Genomic DNA, 23,827 nt, shown 5'->3' with positions numbered 1-23,827 from the left:
GTGAGGCACTTTATTTTCCTTTTTAGTAGCTTTTGTATATTGTTTCTAGGGTAGGTTACTTGGACACTTTGACTCCATTTAACCTAACCTAGAAATACATTCTTTTTAGTTTTTCTAGTAGGAGTGGCATTAGCAAAATAGAGAGTGTCCTTAGTAAGCTAGAGTGTGCTCCTAGCAATTTAGCCAAAGGTGGTCCTAGGCTAAAATTTACATATTGGACTCATTTTACTCCTAATTTTTCATAGATTTGATTTAGCTAGGTTCCATTCACATTGGATGAACCTAACTAAACCAAATTAACAATTTTAAAACGTGATTGGAGTAAAATAATTCCAAAGAGCCGCCCACCTAGATGTGTTCACACTTGTGTTCACACTTGGCCAAATAGCTTGGTGCTTCTCAAGCTTGGAAGCTTGAAGCACAAGCTTCTCCTTAGCAAGCTTACCAAGCAAGCTAAGAGAGAAGCTTGCTCTCCAAGCCTCTTGACCTTGGACGGTTTAGCTAGAGCCAACCATGGTTCCTAGTGAACCATGGTTAAGACTAGCTTGCTCTCTAAGCTTCCTACTCCTATATTTTCGTTTTTACTTCATTGTAAAACACTTTTGATGAATTAGAGATTGCATTTTCTGATTTGAGTTCAGATTTCTCTCTTCCAAAAGTCCCTAAACCTCTTTGAGTGCATCCAATTCTCTTATCCCTTCCATAGAAGAGTGTGGTGAGAATTGAAGGGGCTTATCTCTTCTTCAAGGAGTGGCGCCTCTTGGGAGAGTTTCTCCACCAACCGTGGTGGTCTTAAGGCCTCCTCCACCATAAGAGACCTTAACCAAGCATAGGAAGAATCAAGGAGCCAAAGATCTAGGGAGAAGCTTGAAGGGGAATCAACATCAATCCGGTTTCTCAACAAGTTTTCCATCAGCTATTCTAAAAAGAATATTTCTGGAGAAATTCTTCCCTGCCTCAAGGACCACTGCAATCAAAAAAGATATATCATGAATCAGGCAACTTGGCGGAGAGAGCTTGTATGAGTACTGGGAGAGATTTAAAAAATTATGTGCAAGCTGTCCCCACCACCAGATTTCTAAGCAGCTCCTATTGCAATATTTTTATGAGGGCCTGAATAGCATGGAGAGGAGTATGATTGATTCTACCAGTGGAGGATCCCTTGGTGACATGAATCCGACTGAGGCTAGGCACTTAATTGAAAAAATGGCCTCCAATTCTCAGCAATTCAGTTCCAAGAATGATTCTATTGTGCTGAGGGGAATTAATGATGTAGCTGCTGATTCTTCTTCATCTGCAGATAGGAAGCTTGAGGGGAAGCTTGATACCTTGGTCAGTTTAGTCACTTAGCTTGCCATGATCCAGAAATATTCATCTTCATCTGTGGCAAGGGTTTGCGGCATTTGCACGTCAAATGACCATCACACAGATTCGTGTACATCATTGCAGCAGCCTTCTAATGTTCATGCTCCTCAAGCCTATGCTGCAAATATCTACAATAATAGACCAGTGCAGCAATAACAAAAAAATTATGATCTGTCCTCTAATAGATACAATCCTGGTTGGAGGAATCATCCTAACTTGAGGTGGGCAAACTCTCAGCAGCAGCAAAATCAAGCACCTTTCCAAAACCATCCCTCAAGTTCTTCATACCAGCCCCCTCAACAGAGACCTCCTCCTCTTGCACCTGCAGCCCAACCAGCTCAACCTTCTACTTCCTCTAAGCCTTCATTGGAGGAGTTGGTCAGGCAGATGACCATTCAGAACATGCAATTTCAGCAAGAGACCAGAGCTTCCATTCAAAGCTTGACCAATCAGATGGGTTAGATGGCTACTCAATTCAATCAGGAATAGTCTCAAACTTCAGGTAAGCTACCTTCACAGACTGTGCAGAATCTGAAAAATATGAGTGCCATCACATTGAGGTTGGGGAAACAGATTACAGTACCTCCACCTCCATCAGCATCTGCACCTGTACAAGTACCAATTCCATCATCTACACCTGAGCAAAATGATGAACCAGTTGGTGCCCAAAATTTTCGTGCAGGTGGACCTTCTTCCAGCACCAATTCTGATTTGCAGCAGCCTCCTATCCCTCTTCTATTTCCTCCTAAAGTGATTCCAAGCAAAAAGATGGAAGAGGTGGATAAGGAAATATTGGAGACCTTCAGGAAAGTAGAGGTGAACATACCTCTGCTTGATGCCATAAAGAAAATCCTGAGATATCCAAAATTCTTGAAGGAGTTGTGCACTCATAAGAGTAAAATGAAGGGAAATGAGAGAATCAACATGGGCAAAAATGTGTCTGCTTTGATAGGTAAATCTATTCCTCACATTCCTAAAATATGTAAGGACCTAGGTACTTTCTGCATACCTTGTATTATTGGGAATAGCAAATTTGAAAATGCCATGCTTGATTTGGGTGCTTCTATAAATGTCATGCCTCTGTCCATTTTTAAATCTCTGTCTCTTGGTCCTATGCAACCTATGGGTATGGTGATACAATTGGCAAATAGAAGTGTCACCCACCCTACAGGTTTCATTGAGGATGTCTTAGTTCGGGTCGGCGAACTGATTTTTCCTGCTGATTTTTATGTGCTTGATATGGAGGAGGGATTCTCCCATGGTTCCGCCCCAATCATTTTGGGTATACCAATTTTGAAAACAGCCCGAACTAAGATTGATGTGTATGTTGGTACATTGTCCATGGAATTCGATGATAGTATTGTCCATTTTAATATTCTTTATGCCATGAGACATCCATCTGAAGACCATTCTATTTTTCGTGATGAGATGCTTAATGATGTTGTTGATGAGTATGCTTCTGATTTTTATTCTTTGCATGATAAGAAACATTGTTTTCTATCTGATCTATATACTTCTCTTGCATGCACTGAATCTGATTATGATTCTGAATCTATTTCTAAGTTTGATTTTGAATTTGTTTCTGTATCTGTATCCAATTTTGATTCCTGTTCCAAAAATAAATCTAATTTTGTATCTGATGTTCTGGTTGCTGTACCTCTGGATATTATTTCTTTACAGTTAGAATGCACTAACCATGTTTCAGGAAGTACACATTGTCGCAACCCAAAAATTTCCAATCTCGCGACTAATGGTTTAGACGTCCTTTGAAAAATCTCATCAATTAAGGAATGCCCGGACACCAGACTAATCCTTAATTAATGGTTTTGAAAATAGGTTCTATGGGGTCGCCACCAATATTTTACTCAAAACATTGGAAAAAGAAAAGATTTTTAAAAGATCCAATAATGGCCTTGATAACCAGTATTGTGTTCGGGGGTCGGTTACGTGTAGGGAAGGTATTAAGCACCCCTACAACGCCCTAAATCGGTACCCTATGATGAAGTTAATGCAATAAGAAATAATTTCTTTAAATATTAGATCCCTTTTTATTGATGATTATTTACATGATTTAAAATTTAAATTAAACAATTGACTCTAGAATATCTACATGATTGCTCTTATTATAAACAATATTTATCAAATATAAGAAATAAAAGAGAGAGAAAAAGATTGATTAAAATACCTCGTAGCAAGCTTTGTTAGATCTTCCAATATGGAAATTGTAGGTGCTTTATGGCAACCTTTCACACTACACAAATGCCTCACAATACTCAAGAAACACAATAGGAGAAAGAGAGAGAGAAAAAGAGAGAAATTTCAAGATCTAGAGAGTGCTGAACGAAATTTTTGGCGTCTTGAGAAATGAGCCCAGCAGTCTATTTATAGACTTCAGAAAGGGTCCAGAACGGCCCGTTCCAAAATTGGAATGACCCGTTCTAGATATGGCCGTTACGTAGTATATTTGTACCCTAGAACGGCCTGTTCTGAAATCAGAACGGCCCATTCTGAAATCATAACGGCCCATTCTAGGAACTAGAACGGCCCGTTCTGATTTGAGAACGGCCCGTTCTGGGGTACAAAATTAAACCCCTTTGATTGGTTTGGAACAGCCCGTTCTGGTCTAGAACGGCTCGTTCCAACCTTCCATTTTTAAGCCTTTTAGAAGCCTCGGAATGGCTCGTTCTGATCTAGAACGGCCCGTTCCAAACTACCATTTTTAGGCCTTTAAGAAGCCTCGGAACGACCCATTCCAATTCTAGAACGGCCCGTTCGGGACTTGGGAACGGCCCGTTCCAAACTTGGGAACAGCCCGTTCTGATATTGGAACAGCCCGTTCCGGGCCACTAAAAATAGCTGATTTGGGCTTTTAGGCCCTCTGATGTCCGATCTTGTTGTTTGCATGCTTCGGGAGCTCCTTCGCTCCATAATAGAGGTCCATTTCTTTGTTTTATGTCCCCGGACAAAATTGGGTGTCTACAGCTGCCCCTCTTTACTTGTCCTTTGGAATAGTAATATGTTGCTTTTCCAAAGGCAAGTAAAGACGTAGACATTTCGTCCGGGCCTTCTCTTCGTCTCTTTAGTGTTGGTGCTTCTGCACTGTTTCCTTCAGATAGGTGCATTTGTTCGTATCCTCACCCTTTAGAGCAGTCGTGTACTCTATTGGGAAACAAGGCTGACAAACTGTACACCTGGTCTTTAGTCTTCGAGTAGAAGCTCCATTATCTCTCTTATGATAATGTTCCTTTATTTTTTGCTTGTTGAAGAGGGAGTATATTATGAGCTCAGCCTCTCCAGGCTGGACTGATATTTAGGGCTTTAGTCGGCCCACAGGTGGGAGCTCGATGGCAATCCCGATTTTGACTTTGAAGAACTCGGCGGTACCCTCATTGTCATTCACTGATTTGAGAGGCTCAACGGCGGCTCTCGATCAAGTTGTGCTGATTTTAAGGCTTCAACGGACCTATGGTGGGAGCTCGATAGCGGTCCCGATTTTGACTTCAAAGAACTCGGTGGTACCCTCATTGTCATTCACTGATTTGAGAGGCTCGACGGCGGCTCTCGATCAAGCTTGACTGATTTTAAGGCTTCAACCGACCTGCGGTGGGAACTTAACGACATCCCGGTTTCAACTTCGAGGAACTTGGCGGTATCCTCGTTATCATTCATTGATTTGAATGGTTCGATGGCGGCTTTTAATAAAGTTTGGTTGATTTTAAGGCTTCAACCGACCTACGGTGGGAGCTCGGCGACATCCCGATTTTGACTTTGAAGAACTCGGGGGTACCCTCATTGTCATTCACTGATTTGAGAGGCTCGACGGCAGCTCTCGATCAAGCTGTGCTAATTTTTAAGGCTTCAACAGACCTTTGGCGGGAGCTCGATGGTTGTCCCGATTTTGACTTCGAGGAACTCGGCGGTACCCTCGTTGTCGTTCACTGATTTGAGAGGCTCGACGGCGGCTCTCGATCAAGCTTGGCTGATTTTAAGGCTTCAACCGACCTACGGTGGGAGCTCAGCGCCATCCCAGTTTCAACTTCGAGGAACTCGAAGGTACCCTCGTTGTTGACTTGTGATGAAAAATGTCCCAAGGGGGATGGGCAAGATGTACTTGATGTGTCCCTGTGTTGATGGGCGATAGATGGGTGATAGGGATTCTAGTGTTTTGCCTTCCATGTGAGTATTGTGATGCCTCTCCAGGCGTTTTTATCGTGGGATGGCTGGTAAGTGTTTGGTGTTGTTCTTGTCAAGGTGAGTATTGTGATGCCTCTCCAGGCGTCTGCTTGTGGTAGAGTTTTTTCTGAATATCATTTTTTAGCTTCGACTTTTTCATGTTTGAAGCTTTCCTTTTTTGCTATTTTTCTACATGCTTCAACTTTTTCAACATTTACGAAGCTCGACTTTTTCTCATGTTGTTTTTGCTTTTTTTTTTTTTTGCCATCATTTATGGAGGGATCCCATCTCATGATGATGTTTTTTGCTTATTTATTGACGAGTATTATTTTGGAAGCAACTCCTGGCTTTGGTAAGGAAACCATTCCTAGTCTTGGCATTCTCTTGAATCATCCTTCATTCAATTGAGGAGTAGGGCGTGATGGCCTCTTCATGCTTGTGGACTTGATTATTCTTCCTCGTCCGGTTCTATCCCGTCTTGTTGTTGACATGTCTTTTGTTTCTTGGTGGCTATATGAAACCACTTGTATGGAATACCCTTGTTGGGGCTATGCTTTTTGACATGACCTTGGCTTTAAGGCACTGTCTAGTTGTTGATCTTTTTTACGAGTGCTTCGGCCTCTTGATTCCTCTGACAAGGGATGGATAGACACACACAAAGAATGCAAGAATGCAAAAGAAAATGCGAAGCAGGAATGAATTGGATTTTTTCTTAATAAAACTTATACCCTTTTGTGCACGCTTGTGCCATATGCATGTTATGTAATGATGCTTCTATGCTAATTCTTAAAATGCAAATTTATTTTAGTTTCAAGAAATTAATCTATGCACATTAATCAATGACATGGAATGTTAGCCTTTAGCCGTGTCGAATTCATTTCAAGTGTTGCTTCCTGAACCCGAGGTTCACTGTTGCTTCTTGAACCTAAGGTTTGTTTAGTTCAGCCCTCTCGCTTGTACCAAATATGATATGTTAGTTGTTAGATCAGGTGTACCTAGACTCTGTTCTAGGACACCTCCATCTTTTCCTTGTGAGTGTTCACTGTGCATACTCCGTGTATCTCTCAAATTTATCTTAATGCCATACAGGTCAAGAGGAAAGAGAGGAAGAAGATATATACATATATATTTTTTTTGCAGAAGTTTTGTTAGAAAGGATTTTGCAAAAATGGTTTTTAGAAGAATGGCTGGCCGAGGTAGGCTAGTGGTTTAGGCTGATGAACAAGCACATTCAAAGTGAGGAAATCATTTTCCATGTTGGCTTATTATTTCCTTCAAAGTTAAGCGATAACTTGGGATTGCATATTGATTAAATGATCTTCCCGAGCTGCCTTTCGATTTTCAGCTCGTGATGCTGCTTTGTCCTAATTTTTGCCTAGGTTACTTGAGATTTGTTCCCTAGCAGACATTTTCTTTTGATCCTCCCTTTTGCCTAGGCTACTCTTTTTGTTTGTGAGTCTCCTAGCGGACCTTGCCCTAATTTTTGCTCAGCCCCCTTGGTGGGTTTCCTGCCAGGCTTTTGTCTTTACAGTATTTGTGATCATCTTTCATTCCTTCATTAAAGGGGGATGCCCCTTGCGCAGATTTCATTTGGACTTTTATCCACAAGTCATGCCAAGTTTGACTGATCTGTATGTGTTCTTTTATTGCATATTAAGCCATTGTTTCTAATGACATCCTTATTTCAAATGTACTTGTTCATTTAAGGTTTGTTGACGAGGCTTATAGTAGATAAAAGGGAGAAGAGAAATGAAATAGAAAAGTGTATGGCATTAAAATAGAATTTTCAACTTACACGTTCCCATTTAATGTAGCTCGAGGGCCCGGGCATGCCCCAAGTTTGTGATTCGTACACAAAGAAAAAGAAGGAGGTGGCCCCTTAGAGAGGCTTAGGTCATCTAACGGTAGAGCTAGTCCTCTACTTGCTTGGATGTGGCACTTCAGAAGATTTCCTGTCGAGGGAGGGCCTTTGGCTTCTTCTCTCATGAAGGTTTTCTCAACCCGTATCTTTCTTGAAATGTAGGAAGGGGTAGAAGCGATGATAGAGCTTTCTATGAAATCTCAAGAAGAGCATTCAAGCTGTCTCTCGATTTTCAGCTCGAACAGACATTTCTTTTTTTTTTTTTTTTTTTCCTAGAACACTCTTTGCGGGTTTTCATTCTAGCAGCTTCTTAACAAGCAATGCTTCTCTCTTGTTGAAATCACCTTTCGAGAAAGCTCTAATCGTTTTTCCTTAGTGTTTGAGAGATTCGTCATCCTCAGGTTCTCTTTATAAGCTTGCAACTTGTTAAGAGTGTGGATCCATCCAGTCTCATTCCCTTTGGATTTCACGGTTGCACGACACGGATTTATCCTCTTAGGGTAAGTGTTGGCGTCTTAATGATTGTAGAGTTCTTTACCCTTAACTCTTTATGCATGGCTTGCTTCCGTTACTTCCGATTAACGCACATAGGTTAATTCCCCTTTTTATTCTTATTTATTCTTTTACAAGGAGGGATATGTTCTAAATGAATGTAATGCAGAATGTAGAGAAAGTTGAGAATAATAAATATCAGTCTTATTGATTTGTTTATTTGTGAATGCTCAAATAGATTTGATAGTATTGAGCGAGAATCTGTATTAGATTCTTAGAAGACTTACTTCAACAAACATATCATATTAAGGGGCAAACCATAGTCTTTAAAGATGATTCGGTTTTTTTTTTATTTAAAGCGCAAATGCTGTTGTATATTAGAGCATTCACTTTTCTTAACTTTCTATACATACGAAAACCTAATCCTCCTTAGTTAATAAAAAAAAATGGATGAAATTAATGAGCTAATCTAGAATGCATGTCATTTTTTTTGCCTAATTTTATCATGTTTTTATTATCTAAAGGGGAATGATGCATGGTAAAGAAGAGATTTCTTTTATTGATTTTTTTTTAAAAGAAACTACTTATATGATGTTAATGGAATGATGACCTAAGAATGAACAAAAGGGTATATAATTTTTATTATTATTTTTTATTAATATCTATTTGTTTGTAATTCGTATCCATTAAAATAAATAAACACAAACAAATGCAACACACATATGCTCAAACAAATGTACACCCGCGAACAGTCACGTTTAAATCCTTGGTCTGTGGTCCCTGTAAGAAAAGTGCATTGTATATGAAAGTCCTAATCTCACTGGTCTTAAGGCTCCCAAGGTGCACCCATTATAGGGACCCAGTATCTCTATCACCAGCACCTAGCAAACTCTAAGGTCTGTCGCAATATTTCAGGCTAGAGTAACCAGTTATCACCTTGAGTGTGATTTCTGACAAGGCTCGCAGGCTCCAAGGCCAAACTTAGGCCGGTCGTACGTCAACCACTCCCTATGTTTAATACCCTCATGCCCTCGGGTGTAGGGGGAACTGTTGTGTGCAAAGGTTTATGTACAATTTTTTATTCAAAAAGATGCAGAATTTAAACAGGCAAACAAATATTAAAGCCAAACAAATAAAGCGAACAAAGTAAAGGGGGAAAATATTTAAATTATTATTTTATTTTATTAACTTCATCAATTAAATGGGCCTGACCCTATTTAAACGTCCCCAGTGGAGTCGCCATCTGTCGCAACCCAAAAATTTCCGATCTCGCGACTAATGGTTTAGACGTCCTTTGAAAAATCCCATCAATTAAGGAATGCCCGAACACCAGACTAATCCTTAATTAATGATTTTGAAAATAGGTTCTATGGATTCGCCACCAATATTTTACTCAAAACATTGGAAAAAGAAAAGATTTTTAAAAGATCCAATAATGGCCTTGATAACCAGTATTGGGTTCGGGGGTCGGTTACGTGTAGGGAAGGTATTAAGCACCCCTACAATGCCCTAAATCGGTACCCTATGATGAAGTTAATGTGATAAGAAATAATTTCTTTAAATATTAGATCCCCATTTATTGATGATTATTTACATGATTTAAAATTTAAATTAAACAATTGACTCTAGAATATCTACATGATTGCTCTTATTATAAACAATATTTATCAAATATAAGAAATAAAAGAGAGAGAAGAAGATTGATTAAAATACCTCGTAGCAAGCTTTGTTAGATCTTCCAATATGGAAATTGTAAGTGCTTTATGGCAACCTTTCACACTACACAAATGCCTCACAATACTTAAGAAATACAATAGGAGAGAGAGAGAGAGAAAAAGAGAGAAATTTCGAGCTCTAGAGAGTGCTGAACGAAATTTTCGGTGTCTTGAGAAATGAGCCCAAGCAGTCTATTTATAGACTTCAGAAAGGGTCCAGAACGGCCTGTTCCAAAATTAGAACGGCCCGTTCTGAAATTAGAACGGCCTGTTCCGCGAACTAGAACGACCCGTTCTGATTTCAGAACGGCCCGTTCCGGGGTACACAATTAAACCCCTGTGATTGGTTTGGAACGGGCCGTTCTGGTCTAGAACGGCCCGTTCCAACCTACCATTTTTAGGCCTTTTAGAAGCCTCGGAACGGCCCGTTCTAGTCTAGAATGGCCCGTTCCAAACTACCATTTTTAGGCCTTTAAGAAGCCTCGGAACGGGCCGTTCCAATTCGAGAATGGCCTGTTCCAGACTTGGGAACGGCCCGTTCCGATATTGGAACGGCCCGTTCCGGGCCACTAAAAATAGCTGATTTGGGCTTTTAGGCCCTCTGATGACCTATCTTGTTGTTTCCATGCTTCGGGAGCTCTTTCCCTCCATAACAGAGGTCCATTTCTTTGTTTGTGTGTCCCCGAACAAAATTGGGTGTCTACACACATGAATCTGACTTGCAAGTTGAGGTACATGCTGTGGAACCCTTAGTTCCTTCTACTGTTCAGCCAGCACCCATTCTAGAATTAAAGCCTCTACCAGAAAACCTCAAGTATGCTTACTTGGGGGATCATAAGAAGTTGTCAGTGATCATTTCCACCTCCCTTGATGTTGTTCAAGAGGAGAAATTGTTGCGAGTTCTGAAAAAGTATAAGAAAGCCATCGGTTGGACCCTAGTGGACATTCCTGGTATCAATCCGTCCACTTGCATGCATAGGATACTCTTAGAGGATGGAGCTAAACCAGTCAGACAGCCCTAGAGACGACTCAACCCTGTCATTTTGGATGTAGTGAAGAAGGAGGTGACCTAGCTTCTTCAAGCTGGGATCATTTATCCTATATCAGATAGTCAGTGGGTGAGTCCATTCCAGGTGGTCCCCAAGAAGACAGGCCTCACTGTTGTGAAAAATGAGAGGGATGAGCTGATTCCCACTAGAGTGCAAAACAGTTGGAGGGTCTGCTTCGACTACCGAAGGCTGAATCAAGCAACCAGGAAAGATCATTTTCCACTGCCTTTCATTGACTAGATGCTTAAGCTTATGGCAGGTAAATCTCACTACTGCTTTCTTGATGGTTTTTCTGGTTATTTTCAAATCCATATTGCTCTTGAGGATCAAGAGAAAACTACATTCACCTGCCCTTTTGGCACTTTCGCTTATAGGAGGATGCCCTTTGGCCTATGCAATGCCCTTGGTACCTTTCAACGGTGCATGCTTAGTATCTTTTCTGATTTTCTTGAAAATTTCATAGAGGTGTTTATGGATGATTTCACTGTATATGGATCTTCTTTTGACACATGCTTAGATAATTTGGATAGAGTGCTTAATAGATGCATTGAAACTAATCTTGTTCTGAATTTTGAAAAATGTCACTTCATGGTAGAACAGGGTATAGTTTTAGGGCATATCATTTCTAGTCGGGGCATTGAGGTTGACGTTGCCAAGATATCTATTATTTCACAGTTTCCTTACCCCTTTTGAGTGCAAGAGGTTCGATCTTTTCTTGGCCATGTAGGTTTCTACAGGCGCTTCGTCAAATAATTCAGCAAGAAGGCCCTTCCGCTATCCAATCTACTGCAAAAAGAGGTTGATTTTATTTTTGATGACAGGTGTAAATAGGCTTTTGACTGCCTCAAGGAAGCACTCACCACCACTCCAATCATTCAGGCACCTAATTGGACAGTCCCATTCGAGTTGATGTGTGATGCATCCAATTATGCATTGGGAGCTGTCCTGGCACAGAGAGTTGACAAGTTGCCTCGAGTGATATATTATGCTTCCAGGACTTTGGACGCTGCCCAAGCAAACTACACTACCACAGAGAAAGAGCTTCTTGCCATTGTTTTTTCTCTTGATAAATTTAGATCTTATTTGCTTGGTTCTCGTGTTATTGTCTATACTAACCATTTAGCTCTAAAGTACCTACTGAAAAAGGCTGAGTCAAAGCCTAGATTGATCAGGTGGATGCTCTAGCTCTAGGAGTTTGATTTGGATATTCGGGACAGGAGTGGAGCTTAGAATTTAGTGGCAGACCATCTCAGAAGAATTGAAAGACCTGAGGATAGTGCTGACATCTTGCCCATCCAGGATAATTTTCCTGATGAAAATTTGTTGATTATTTCTTCTGTTTCTATTTCTTCTACCACCCCTTGGTTTGTAAAAATTGTTAATTTTCTAGTTGCTTCTGTTTTTCCTCACTTAGCATCACGAGCTCAAATTGATAAAATTAAGAGTGATGCTAAGCATTATATTTGGGATGACCCCTATTTGTGTAAGTTGTGCAATGACCAGGTGATTAGGAGATGCATACCAGATCATGAGATCGATTCGGTCCTGCAATTTTGTCATTCTTTCGCACCAAGTTCCCATCTAGGCATTTAGAGGACAACTCGCAAGGTGCTCAATTGTGGTTTCTACTGGCCCACCATCTTCAGAGATGCCGTGGAATATTTGTAGCACTTATGAGTAGTGTCAGCGAGCAAGAGGATCCCTTACATGGAGACAGTAGATGCCTCAGCAGCCCATGCTATTCTGTGAGGTGTTTGATGTTTGGGGTATTGATTTCATGGGTCTCTTTCCTGTTTCTTTTGGTTTTTCCTACATTCTTTTAGCTGTTGATTATGTTTCAAAATGGGTGGAAGCCAAACCCACCAGAACTAATGATGCTCGGGTTGTTGGGGATTTTGTTAGATCTCACCTATTCTGCAGGTTTGGAGTACCCAGAGCTATTCTTAGTGATCAAGGCACCCATTTTTGTAACAGATCTATGCAGGCTTTGCTCAAGAAGTATGGGGTAGTGCACAGAATTTCTACACCCTACCACCCCCAAACCAATGGGCAAGCTGAAATTTCAAACAGGGAGATCAAGAGAATCTTAGAGAAGATTGTCCAGCCCAACAAAAAAGATTGGAGTAACAGGTTAGATGATGCTCTTTGGGCGCATAGGACTGCCTACAAAGCACCCAAGGGATGTCTCCTTATCGGGTTGTCTTTGGCAAGGCATGTCATTTACTTATTGAGATTGAGCATCGGGCCGACTGGGCTGTGAAGACCTGCAACTTCTCCATTGATCAAGCTGGTCAGGAAAGTAGGTTGCAACTAAATGAGCTTGACGAGATCCTCTTGGAAGCCTACGAGAATTCAAAATTCTACAAGGAGAAAACCAAGAAGTTCCATGACAGTTTGATAGCTAGGAAGGACTTCGTGGTTGGCCAGAAAGTTTTGTTGGACAATTCTCGGCTTGGAATCATGGGTGGTATGTTACGATCAAAGTGGATTGGACCTTTTGTTGTTACTAATGTTTATCCTTATGGTATAGTTGAGATCAAAAGTCAATCTACAGATAAGAGCTTTAAATTCAATGGGCACCGGCTAAAGCCATTCCTCAGCAATCCATCTTTTTTGGATGTTGTTGTAGAGGAGATGTCTCTGCTCGACCCTACTTCTCTCTCACTGCCTTGACTTAGGGAGTTTTCTTTCCCCTTCTCCTTCATTGCTTTTATTACACATGTCCAATTCTGTTGATTATTCTGATTGCTCTGATCTTCTGTTTGTGCCACATTGGGACAATGTGTAGTTTAAAAGTGTGGGGGGACTGTTTTGGTTATATGATTTTATGGTTTATTTTTTATTTTTGGGTTTAGGTTTTATGTTTAGTTGTTATGTATAGTTTTGCATGTTTCTCTTTGAATTCTGGGTTTTGATAGTTTGTAGGCACTTACTTCATTCTTGGATAGGAGTTTCTTGATACTGTATGGTTTGAAATCCCTGCTTTTCTCTGCTTGGAAAAATGATTTTGAGGCTTGAGAGGTTGTTTTAATTGTGACAGATATACGCTATGTGAGGATTTGAGCCACTCTCTATTCTTTCTTGTGTGTTATGCCTCTTGATTGCTTGCACAGTTGCCTTATCTTGACTCTATTTGATACTTCTTGATTCACATGCATGTTTGGAAAGGATTAAGGCATTTTTATTCTCATAAGCCTCTAGCCAGATAAGCCTACCCTTAATTAACTCCTCTAATAACCCCTGTTGAGCCTATTTCCCCTTCTTTTTTTGAAGCTCATTACAAGCCTTAAGCGAAAAACCATGATTACCTTAACCTTAGAGAGTTTTGGAGCTTTGGAATTGTTTTGGGAATAAGTTCTTGAGTAAGTGTGGTGGGCTGTGTATGTTTCATTGGATGATGTATATTGGCTAGTTGATTCCTTATGCTGTACATTTTACTTCTCTGCATGTTATCTTATCTCATTTCAAATTTTCGTGTGTACTGTTCACTATGTATTGTTCATTCAAAAAAAAATTAAAGAAAATTAAAAAAAATGATAAAGAGAAGTTGTTTGAGGCAAGAGAAAGAGGATTGATTATCATAGAGGTCATTAGAGGTTTCTGGGTTTGTTCCTTGTGCGTATTCTTGACTTATTCCCCATTTCTCCTCTTGTTCCTCTGGTTTGTAGTTACTTATCCCATATATTATCCTCTACCCTGTCCTTGGCCTTATTACAAACCTAAAAAGACCTTTTGATCCTTATGTACTTGAGTGTTGGGTGTTGATTTTCGAGGCTTTCCAAGTCTATCTGATTGCTTGTTTTTCATGAGTACTTTGAGAGTATACAGTTGCCTAGACACTTCAGAGAAATAGTGATACAGTGCATCTTGTGAGGTTCTGTTGCTTTTGATTCACCTCTTGAGATGATTAATTATCTTGCCATGTTCTGAAATGCTTGGATGATTTCCATAAGTATCTGGTTTCTCTGAATCTTTGTGTGTTGGATGTTGTCTACTCCTTTTCTTTTCCCAAGACTCACTGAGGATTGTGTAAATCAGTTTGTTTTCTTGTGTGTATTCTTGTTTCTATTGTGTCACTCTATTTTATGTCTTTGGAATTGTTCCTTGCTCTACTTTTTGATTTTGCCCAGGAGTGCAAAAGGCTAAGTGGGGGAATTTGATGAATCATTATTTTCCCTAATTTTCTTACCTTTCTGTACTTATTTTATTCTCTGATTTGTGCTTAATTGTTTATATTCTGCATTGTTTTCTATTTAGGCTTTAATTGGACCGGTAATTCATATTTTAACTAATTTGAATTTTCTGAATCTAATTATTCCAATTTTTATTTTCAAGGCAGTTTAATAATTATCTAGGCTTGGAATTAATTTTTGGACTTAAAGAGGAGCTGCCACGTCATCTGCCATGTCAGTGCCACATCAACAACATACTTACATTTTTGTTAACATTGTATTATTCATTTTCGGGCCAGACACATCAAGATGGGGGCCCAATTTCGTTTTAGGTCATTTAGGTTAGGGCTGACTTGGCAGCCACTAACATGAATATTCTGATGTGACCACGTTTGTGTGGGGAGTCTCCTTTTTTGTTCTTTACGTTTTGCTTCTTCTTTTTTTTTCTACTCTCCATTTTTCTTAACGTTTTGTTTGCTCCCAGTCACGTTAGTTTTCTGTTGTATTTTGAGACTTCATTTTGTTGAAAGAATACTGATTGTTAATTTCATTTTCGTTTTCCTTCTTCCTTGCATTTTCGTTTTCATTTTCATTTCTGTTGAATGGAAAGCTAAAATCCCTTGGGTTGGCTTCTTGTTATGGATTGTAATCTCTGTTTGCGGTTGGGTATGTTTGTATATCTCTCTTCTGCTTTGTTCTTCTTCATTTAACCTCTGTATCAATGTGTCCATGCTTAATGGGCTGTGCTCAATGCCACCGTTGCTTAATCTGTGAAGAGTTTGATGTTGTATATGTTTGCTTAATTCGTGTAGGGAAATCTTGAGTTAATCTTCGCTTAGTTGGTTAACTCGAATGGAATAAGGATTAAGTGGTTAATAGAGTAATCGCATTGTGAACCAAGGATAAGAGAGTTACAATCCGAACAAGGAGCCAATCTTTTTTATTTGCTGTGTTATCTATGTTTTATTGTGTTATAAACTAAAAAAATCAGAACCTGAACCAAACCTCCCCCTTCGTGTGTTTAAGCCTTTGACAGAGAAAAAATGGTCCTTGGGAGAGGACCTAGGACAACTTCGTAGTACTGCATTTAATTTTTTTATTTGACCGGATACCAAAAAATGTAAATATTAAATGATTTTTACAAATTAGTCTATTAATAATTTTTGTAAATAATCAATAAAAAAATTAATCATCCAAATAATTTCAATATTAACTACTTTAATTTAATATTACATATTAATCTTTCTCACAGTTGAAATTACTTTTTGTAGTCATTGTTTTTCTATTTTCTTACAATCTTTTAATTATATTGGTTTACCTATTTTTCCTCACCTAAAGAACGTGTCTTTCAATGAATTTTTACTTTAAATAACAATGGTAACATTATTTAAGCATTGGTTTCCAAGGGAGGGAATGTGAAACATAGAGCACTCAGTCCAACCCTTTTAAGTCTCCCTCAAGATTCAAATTTGTGCGTTCACTAAAATCAAAATGTCTGCGGCTCTTGTACTTCCTGAGGAACTTATAATGGAAATTCTATCATTCATTCCAGTAAAAGCTCTAATGCGATTTAGGTGTGTCTCTAAGCCTTGGAATTCCTCCATGTTTACTCCTACATTTGTTAAATTGCATTATCAAAGATCTTCTAGAAACACTCATGTCTTAATAGAATCAAAGTATGGTTTCTCATCATGTTCTTTACATCACTTGTTGGAGGAACCATCCTCTGTTATCAAACCTGGACGCGAAACAGTAGAAAAAAATTATAATGTCTCAATGGTCTGCAAAGGGTTGGTTTGTATGCTCTCTTTTGATTTTCTTTATAAAGAATATCTTGAATTTTGGGTTCAACTTTGGAACCCGGCCACTAGGCTCATGTCTAAAGAATCACCACGTTTTCGTATTTGTGATAAAAATGATAAATTTGATAAGTATAATAAAAGGTTTGGGTTTGGGTACAATGATCAAAGTGACATTTTCAAGGTGGTGGTAGTCCTTTTGAATACTGAAGCACAACAGATGGAGGTGATATCTTACTACTCAGGTGACAAATGTTGGAAAAAGATTTTAACTTTGTCTAATTATCCCATTACGGGACATGAAATGATTGGAGAGTTTGTGAATGACACTATTAATTGGTTGGTAGATCGTCCTAAGTTATGTTCCCATCATCAAGGCGAAACTAGTACCACCGGTCAAATGGAAATTTTATCTTTTGATATGAAGAATGAGACATGCATATATATGTTGATGCCCAGTCATGTTGATTCTGAGCCTAATCTTAAAGTTCTAAAGGATTATTTGTGTCTTTATTATGATCACATGAAAACCCATTTGGTTGTTTGGCTAATGAAGGAATATGGAGTTGATAAATCTTGGACTCAATTGTTGAATATAAGTTATGAGCATCTTCAAATTCATGAACCTATTCATTTAAAAGCTTTGTGCATGCCTTTGTGCATGTCTGAAGATGAAGATGTCCTATTGCTAAAAAACTGCGAATTTTTCTTTTTCATTATCTACAACAAGAGAGATAATAGAGTAAACCATTTGGATGAAGATCATTTATCGTCCTTCCATCAATACGTTCCAAGTTTGTTTTTGCCATATTGGAATTAAACTCTCTCCATGTGCTTTGATTTTCTTATATGAATTTATTTTAAATTATGTAAGAGGTTTCTAAACCTTTCCATTTAATGTATGAACAAGATAATTAGATGATTTTATTGGCTATTACTATTTTCTAATGATTGAATGTTTTTGGATTGAATGAATTTAATTTACTTTATGTTTATAATGATCATTGAAAAAAATATGTTTGTCTTCCAAAATGAAAATTGATTTTCTCTCAAATATTTTATTCATAGATTGGTTTTCAACATTTTTAAACAAAATATAGAAAGAAAAGAACATTTATTTTAATTCTATACTTAATAGTAATATCATTTGCTTTATAATTTACTTATATAATACCAAAATTGCATTAATCTTATTATGTTTGATATGTGTAATCTCATTTTAATTGCATTGCCCCTATTGAAGTCTAAGAAAGGTTTTATTACTTTCCTCGAACATCTAATAATAGAAAATGAGCTAAGGTAATTCTTCTATTAAAATGGATTTTTTTAACCTTTTCTTTTTTACTTCCAAATATAAATGATTCAAAGAGAGTATAGTAAAATAAGGTTACTAATTTCATCCCCTTTAAACTTTTAGCATCTAACTAAGAAAATCGCTAGAATGTGGCCAACCTTCCCCTTTTTTCTCGATGTGTGAAAAGTGACAATGTTATTAGAAGTTGCTTACCACTAAATCGAAATAACATAACTTCTATTAACATCATATATGTTGCAATGACTTTCGATCCATCTTATTTAGTCATCTCATTCAACAGGTGAAAATCCTTTACTAGTTCTGATCCAAATCTTAAAGTTTCAATAGTTCTACCATTGAGAGTTTTGTTGGATTATCATTATATAGTCATTGATTTCTACACTTGAAAAAGTTTTCATTTGTCCCATGTGGTATCTGTGGAGCTGAAGCATGCAAAAAAGCATTGGCCTCCTTGTGGTTACCTAGTTGGACCTAGTTCTTGGCCTCAAGAATATCTCATGGTCTAAGGTTTTGCTATTAACACAAATCCTTTCTGACCCACTCAGATTCCATGGATTATTGTTTTCTCTTGAGCCAGTGTTTTGGGCATATGTGATTCTCATGTCTCCAAACAAGTTTATTATAATCAAGTAATGTGTCACTGAAAACACTCTACGAAATTCAAGACTTGAGTTATTCTTTATTTCTACATTTTCCTTTCTTACCTTTATTTATTAAGAAACTAGCTAGTCATGCTATGTTTTACTCCTTTCAAGCTATTCTTACAATGATTTCAATGCATTTGGATTGAATTAGTGAATCATTAATTGATAACATGAGGTTATATATAATAACAAAAATTATCTTAATTATAACTTATAAATTTATAATTAATTATTTTAATATATATATATATATATATACATATACACCATAGTTAAAAAAATCAACATATTGATTCACTCATAAACTTGTTAGACCGTTGATTATATAAATAAATTTTCTTTACATTGATTTTATTTTATAACAACTTCTATTCAACAAATTGAGATCGGTCCAATTTGTTGGTTTAAGTTAGCTTTTATAACATTGTGTTGGAATTTTTTAAAAGTAATTATTCTATTAATTAATAATATTTTTTATTATATAATCATTAATGATTGATTAACAATATAATTTTTATCATCAACATTTCAATGATCATCAGGGGGCATTCTATGAAATTTATTACTACCCAATAAGATTTTAAAATACTTTTTTAGTTGAAAAAATTCCTACGGATTTTAAAAACCTTTACAAGATTTTCATGACTTTGAAGACTTTGCAGAATTCTGCAAGACTTTAAATTAAGATTTTAATGGATTCTACAAGACTTTTAAGTTAAGATTTTGATGGATTCTATGGGACTTTGTGGACTTTGCAGAATTTCGGGATTTTTTTTACATACGATAAGAGTTTAAGATTTTTTTCATATATTTAAATTTAAAAAGGTGCAAATAAAAAAATAATAAGAAATAACAATGTCTGGATAAATAATAATAATAACAATAATAATAATTCTCTGTAATATTATATCCTCCTAAATAGCATTCTCCCACATATTCATAACTATACTAGTCTTCTAAACATTAATGTCTTCTCACTCTTGCTCCTACGTTTGAATATTAGGCTCAAAATTATGATCTTCATTAACCAGTAATGTTGAAGATGAAGGTTCGTCCACCATTTCAATTGAAAATTCATCAGAATGACATTCTTTACGAAGAAAGTTATGTAGTGTTGTACATGGTAACACAAGTTCTACTTGCATCTTAAATAAAAATGGAGGTGTTGACTTAAAAATTGTGAACCTTGATTTAAAAATACTAAATATTCTCTTGATCACATTCCTTAAAGACTGACTTGGAAAATCTTGTAGATGATATTTTGCACCTCAAAATGGAGCTAAAATTTGGCATCGATTTAGAAATCCACAATCCACCAAGAAATGTTTACCTAATTACATATGGAATATATATATATATATATATATATATATAATATTAGTATAATAATAGTAATAATAACTATTATTATTATTATTATTTAAAGAATAAGCATTTACCTTGAGTCACTTTAAGTCTATTCCTCCTTGTTATAACATCATTTAGTAGCTTATAATCATGGGTTGAACCCTCCCACCCACTAAGAACGTACATGAACTCCAAATAAAAATTACAAGGGGCTAATACATTTTGTGATATCTTTCCATGATGATTACGACAATTACTTACATCTCGCCCCCTCATCGTTGCTGGAATATGTGTCCCATCAATAGATCCAATGCAATCCTAAAATTTAGCATATATAACACTTCATCGTATGAAAAATATAAATATAGTAGTGTCAAATTTAATTATAAGTTTTATTTTAAGATAATTAGTACATACCTTGAAAAAAGGGAAGAACCTTGTGCTTTCTCTAATTTTAGCTGGCATAGTTGATCTTGGTTTAGTCATCAAAGTAGGTGTTATCGTATTCAAAGCCTTCAAAATCTTGTGAAAATTTTCACTTGTAGCAAATTATGATCAACCAAATATGTTACAAATTACACAATATCGAGTATTCTGACCAACAATTTGTAGGAATGATGTAAGCATTTCTTCAACACAAATATATTGTGTATCCTCTAGAAGTATTTTTTCTCTAAGAATTGCACATAACTTTCAAAACACATCTGGATAAATCCTATAAACTTGTCGAAATATTGCAAGATCATCATTTAATACTCATTGTATATAGTCATTTCATATGTTAGTAATTCGTTGTCAATTTATTGGACACTCAATTTGTTCATTACATATCATAACTAGAAACTGAATCAACACAAGCATTAATGCATGAATTTCCATTACACATGTATACATGGCTTCATAAAAATTTTCATCATCTATCTCTTTGTTAGCCATTTCTTCTTCATTTATGTCACTACCTTCATACATGCTCAAATGTGACATTGTACCTATATAAAACAATATAACTAAAAATAATAATATAATAAATGTCGCCACCCGCCGAAACGGACATTGGCATTCGCGACGATGGTTGGACTCTTTTTTAGTTTTGAAAAATGATGGATTGTTAGAACGACTTATTCTCAAACTGAGACCTCATCGAACTAACAATTTTGTTAAATGATTCTCACCAATCCATGTTAATCCCAAACGGGACCCTCCATGGATTAGTGGTTTTCGCAAAAAGGGGTTCTTGGAGTCGCCACCAATGTTTTACTCAAAACATTGGAAAAAGACATAAGGCAATTGATTTTCGCAAATCAACTTTGGCCATTACAACCAGAGTTGGGTAAGGGAGTTGATTACGTGTGGGGAAGGTGTTAGCACCCCACAACGCCCCTTTCGGGTTCCCTATGACGGATTATTTCATAAATAATAGCGTAAAATTACTAAACTACCCCTATTTATTAGAACGATTATAAGTAAACTATCTACATGATGAAAGCTTTAAACGTGCAATGCAACAATCAAAAAGCGATAAATGAAAGTGGTAAAAGAAAGGATTTGGAAAGAAACCTTCGAAGCGGGCTTTTATATATTCAAAAAGGAGTTAGGAGGCTTTTTGGCGCTCCTTCCCACTACACGTTCGCTCGCTCCTTTCCCTAAAAATAAATATTAACTATGGAAATCAAAGAGATTTCCCTTCGACTTGTTCGAGTCTCAAGCTAAAGGCTCATGAACTCAAGAACTTAGTCGGATCAGCTCTCGGAGAGATTTCTAGGGCAGAGAATAGCTCAAAAACCCAAGAATACTCAGCCAGAGGGTGGAGAAATGCTCCAAATGTGTGGAAGGACGAGCCAATGACGTCCTATTTATAGGATTGAGGCGCAGTACGACCTAAGGAGTCAATACGGCCCGTACTGAGTTTTTGAACTACAGTACGGCCGTACTGAATTCAATACGGCCGTACTGAAGTTCAAAAACTTCAGTACGGCCGTATTGATTTCATTATGGCCGTATTGTAGTTCAAATGGCTCAGTACGGTCGTACTGAACCTCTAGGAGGGCGTATTGAGCTCCAATCCTCACACACCCTTATTCTAAGCTACTCTAAGACTTCTAGACCTACAAAGAATCATCCTAGGGTCTTCCAGGAGTCCTTCCGGCTGACTTTCCTTCGGTCTTCGAGAGTCTTTGAGTCTTATTTCCGACCCGGACAATTTTAGGGGTCTACAATAAAAAAAAAACATGTTAAAAATTTCAATCAAGTACGACCAAAATAACACCAAAATAATATAGTTCCACCATGATGGAATCACATTAAGGCCAAGAAGACCAATAGGTGATATTTTGAAAGAGGCAAGAAGTATGGGTTAGTTTTGAAAACCCTAAGAGAAGTGGCCCTACTTTTGGGCCTTAGCTCCTACGTTTTTATTAGCATAAAATTTATTCCTATTTTGCCCTTATCTTTAAATTTCCCATTTTTACCCTTGTATTTTGGGTATCTTAGACATAGGATTTATTTTACTTGTATTTCTCATTTTACCCTTGAATTTTAGAGTATCTTATTCATAGGATTTATTTTCTTTTTTTATTTACTATTTTACCCTTCTATTATGGGGTGCTTTAGATCATAGGTTTTAAATTTTGGGCTAAGGTATTTAATTAGGGAGCTAGATGCATTTTTGGTGGTGTTTGGACCTATTTTTGGACTTAGAAAGGCTTAGGCCCTGTTGAGCTTAGGAGAGCTTGAAGCTTAAAGAGTTTTGATGATCACAACATGCAACAGCTAGGAGAACACAAAAACAAAGTTAAAGAATAGTCAAGAGAATGCTATGATCTAGAACTATGTAATAGAACTTAGGAGATGAATTTTTATATTTGTGTATACTTGTGTGTGTGCTTTGTGCATTGAGAAAAACTTGTTTAAAATCAAGTAGGGAGTAAATGATGATGAGTTGAGAACATTGGAAAATTATTCTGAGACTTAAAATGAAGTTTTAAGAACTGACTCAAAATAATCGATTATTGTTAAATATAATCGATTATTTCAGCAAATGGGCTAAGTGGAATGCCTTGCTGTAATAATCGATTATTTGCCAAAATAATCGATTATTTCAGAAACAACTCTCTGGAATAATCGATTATCCAGCTAAATAATCGATTAAATTGTTCTTGGTTGATTTCCAGAAATCTGAAGAACAAAATAATCGATTATTCTTTAAAATAATCGATTATCTGGGTTTGAACTTTTATAAATAGACTTGAACTCTTTTGAAACATAAGACAATTGAGTGAGAACTGATAATCAACTTCTAAAAACACTTTAGAGAGTCTGTGTGACATCTTGGAGAGGTTTCTTTGTGAAAATCCAAGAAGAAAAACATTTGTGAAAGAACTTGTGAAAATCATCATCATCATCATACCCTTGAAAGAGAAAGACAAAGAATTGTTCAAGAATTCCAGGTGAATTCGTTTCATTTTTGTTTCTTTGTGAATCTTTGTGGAAAATCTTGAGAAGGGTTTCTCAAGTGATTAAGGTTCTTGTAGTGGGATCTACAAGGGGTGCTTTCTTGGGGTCAAGAAAGTGATTATCTTTTAGTAGTGAAGTATATGCATGTGTGTTTTCTTGTAAACCTTCTTGCTTAAAGATAGTGGAAAAATCTTAATCAGGTGGTGATTAAGGACTGGATGTAGGTCACATGTGGAGTGGCTGAACCAGTATAAAAGACTTGTGCAATCTTCTTCAACCTTATCTCTTGTTTTGCAATTTCTTGGTTGAGCTTTAAGGAAGATAAAACTTGATTAACAAGTGCATGTAATTCTTAATGGTTTAAATCTGTAATTGAACGTTATTAGTGAACCTCATAATGTTGTAATCAAGTTAGTATATTGCATTCATATTATCATAACAA

At 37.1% G+C, this 23,827-nt stretch overlaps 2 protein-coding genes across 2 annotated transcripts; both read left to right on the top strand.

Moving 5' to 3' along the window:
- The first annotated feature begins 11,564 nt into the window (after nucleotides 1–11,564).
- Nucleotides 11,565–13,328, top strand: LOC109807018 (uncharacterized). The gene is made up of 4 exons (XM_083064796.1): nucleotides 11,565–11,827; nucleotides 12,241–12,405; nucleotides 12,576–12,785; nucleotides 12,827–13,328. The coding sequence occupies exons 1-4, from the start codon at nucleotides 11,565–11,567 to the stop codon at nucleotides 13,326–13,328; spliced, it is 1,140 nt and encodes a 379-aa protein (XP_082920922.1).
- Nucleotides 13,329–16,318: 2,990 nt separating this feature from the next.
- Nucleotides 16,319–17,446, top strand: LOC145952433 (F-box/kelch-repeat protein At3g23880-like). Its single transcript, XM_083064795.1, has one exon. The coding sequence runs from the start codon at nucleotides 16,319–16,321 to the stop codon at nucleotides 17,444–17,446; it is 1,128 nt and encodes a 375-aa protein (XP_082920921.1).
- Nucleotides 17,447–23,827: the final 6,381 nt, after the last annotated feature.

This window comes from Cajanus cajan, chromosome 10 (assembly GCF_000230855.2).
Source record: "Cajanus cajan strain Asha chromosome 10, NIPB_CcT2T_4, whole genome shotgun sequence".
Lineage (NCBI taxonomy): Eukaryota > Viridiplantae > Streptophyta > Magnoliopsida > Fabales > Fabaceae > Cajanus > Cajanus cajan.
The sequence above is the reverse complement of the archived record's forward strand: the minus strand, read 5'-3'. Positions and strand labels throughout refer to the sequence as shown.

Bases quoted from the DNA above. Each gene is read 5' to 3' on its own strand.
- LOC109807018 (XM_083064796.1), top strand. From the start codon at position 11,565: ATGTGTGATGCATCCAATTATGCATTGGGAGCTGTCCTGGCACAGAGA. The intron at 11,828-12,240 runs GTGGATGCTCTA...GTTCCCATCTAG, and splicing joins TCAAAGCCTAGATTGATCAG to GCATTTAGAGGACAACTCGC. The intron at 12,406-12,575 runs GTGTTTGATGTT...CCTATTCTGCAG, and splicing joins AGCCCATGCTATTCTGTGAG to GTTTGGAGTACCCAGAGCTA.
- LOC145952433 (XM_083064795.1), top strand. From the start codon at position 16,319: ATGTCTGCGGCTCTTGTACTTCCTGAGGAACTTATAATGGAAATTCTA.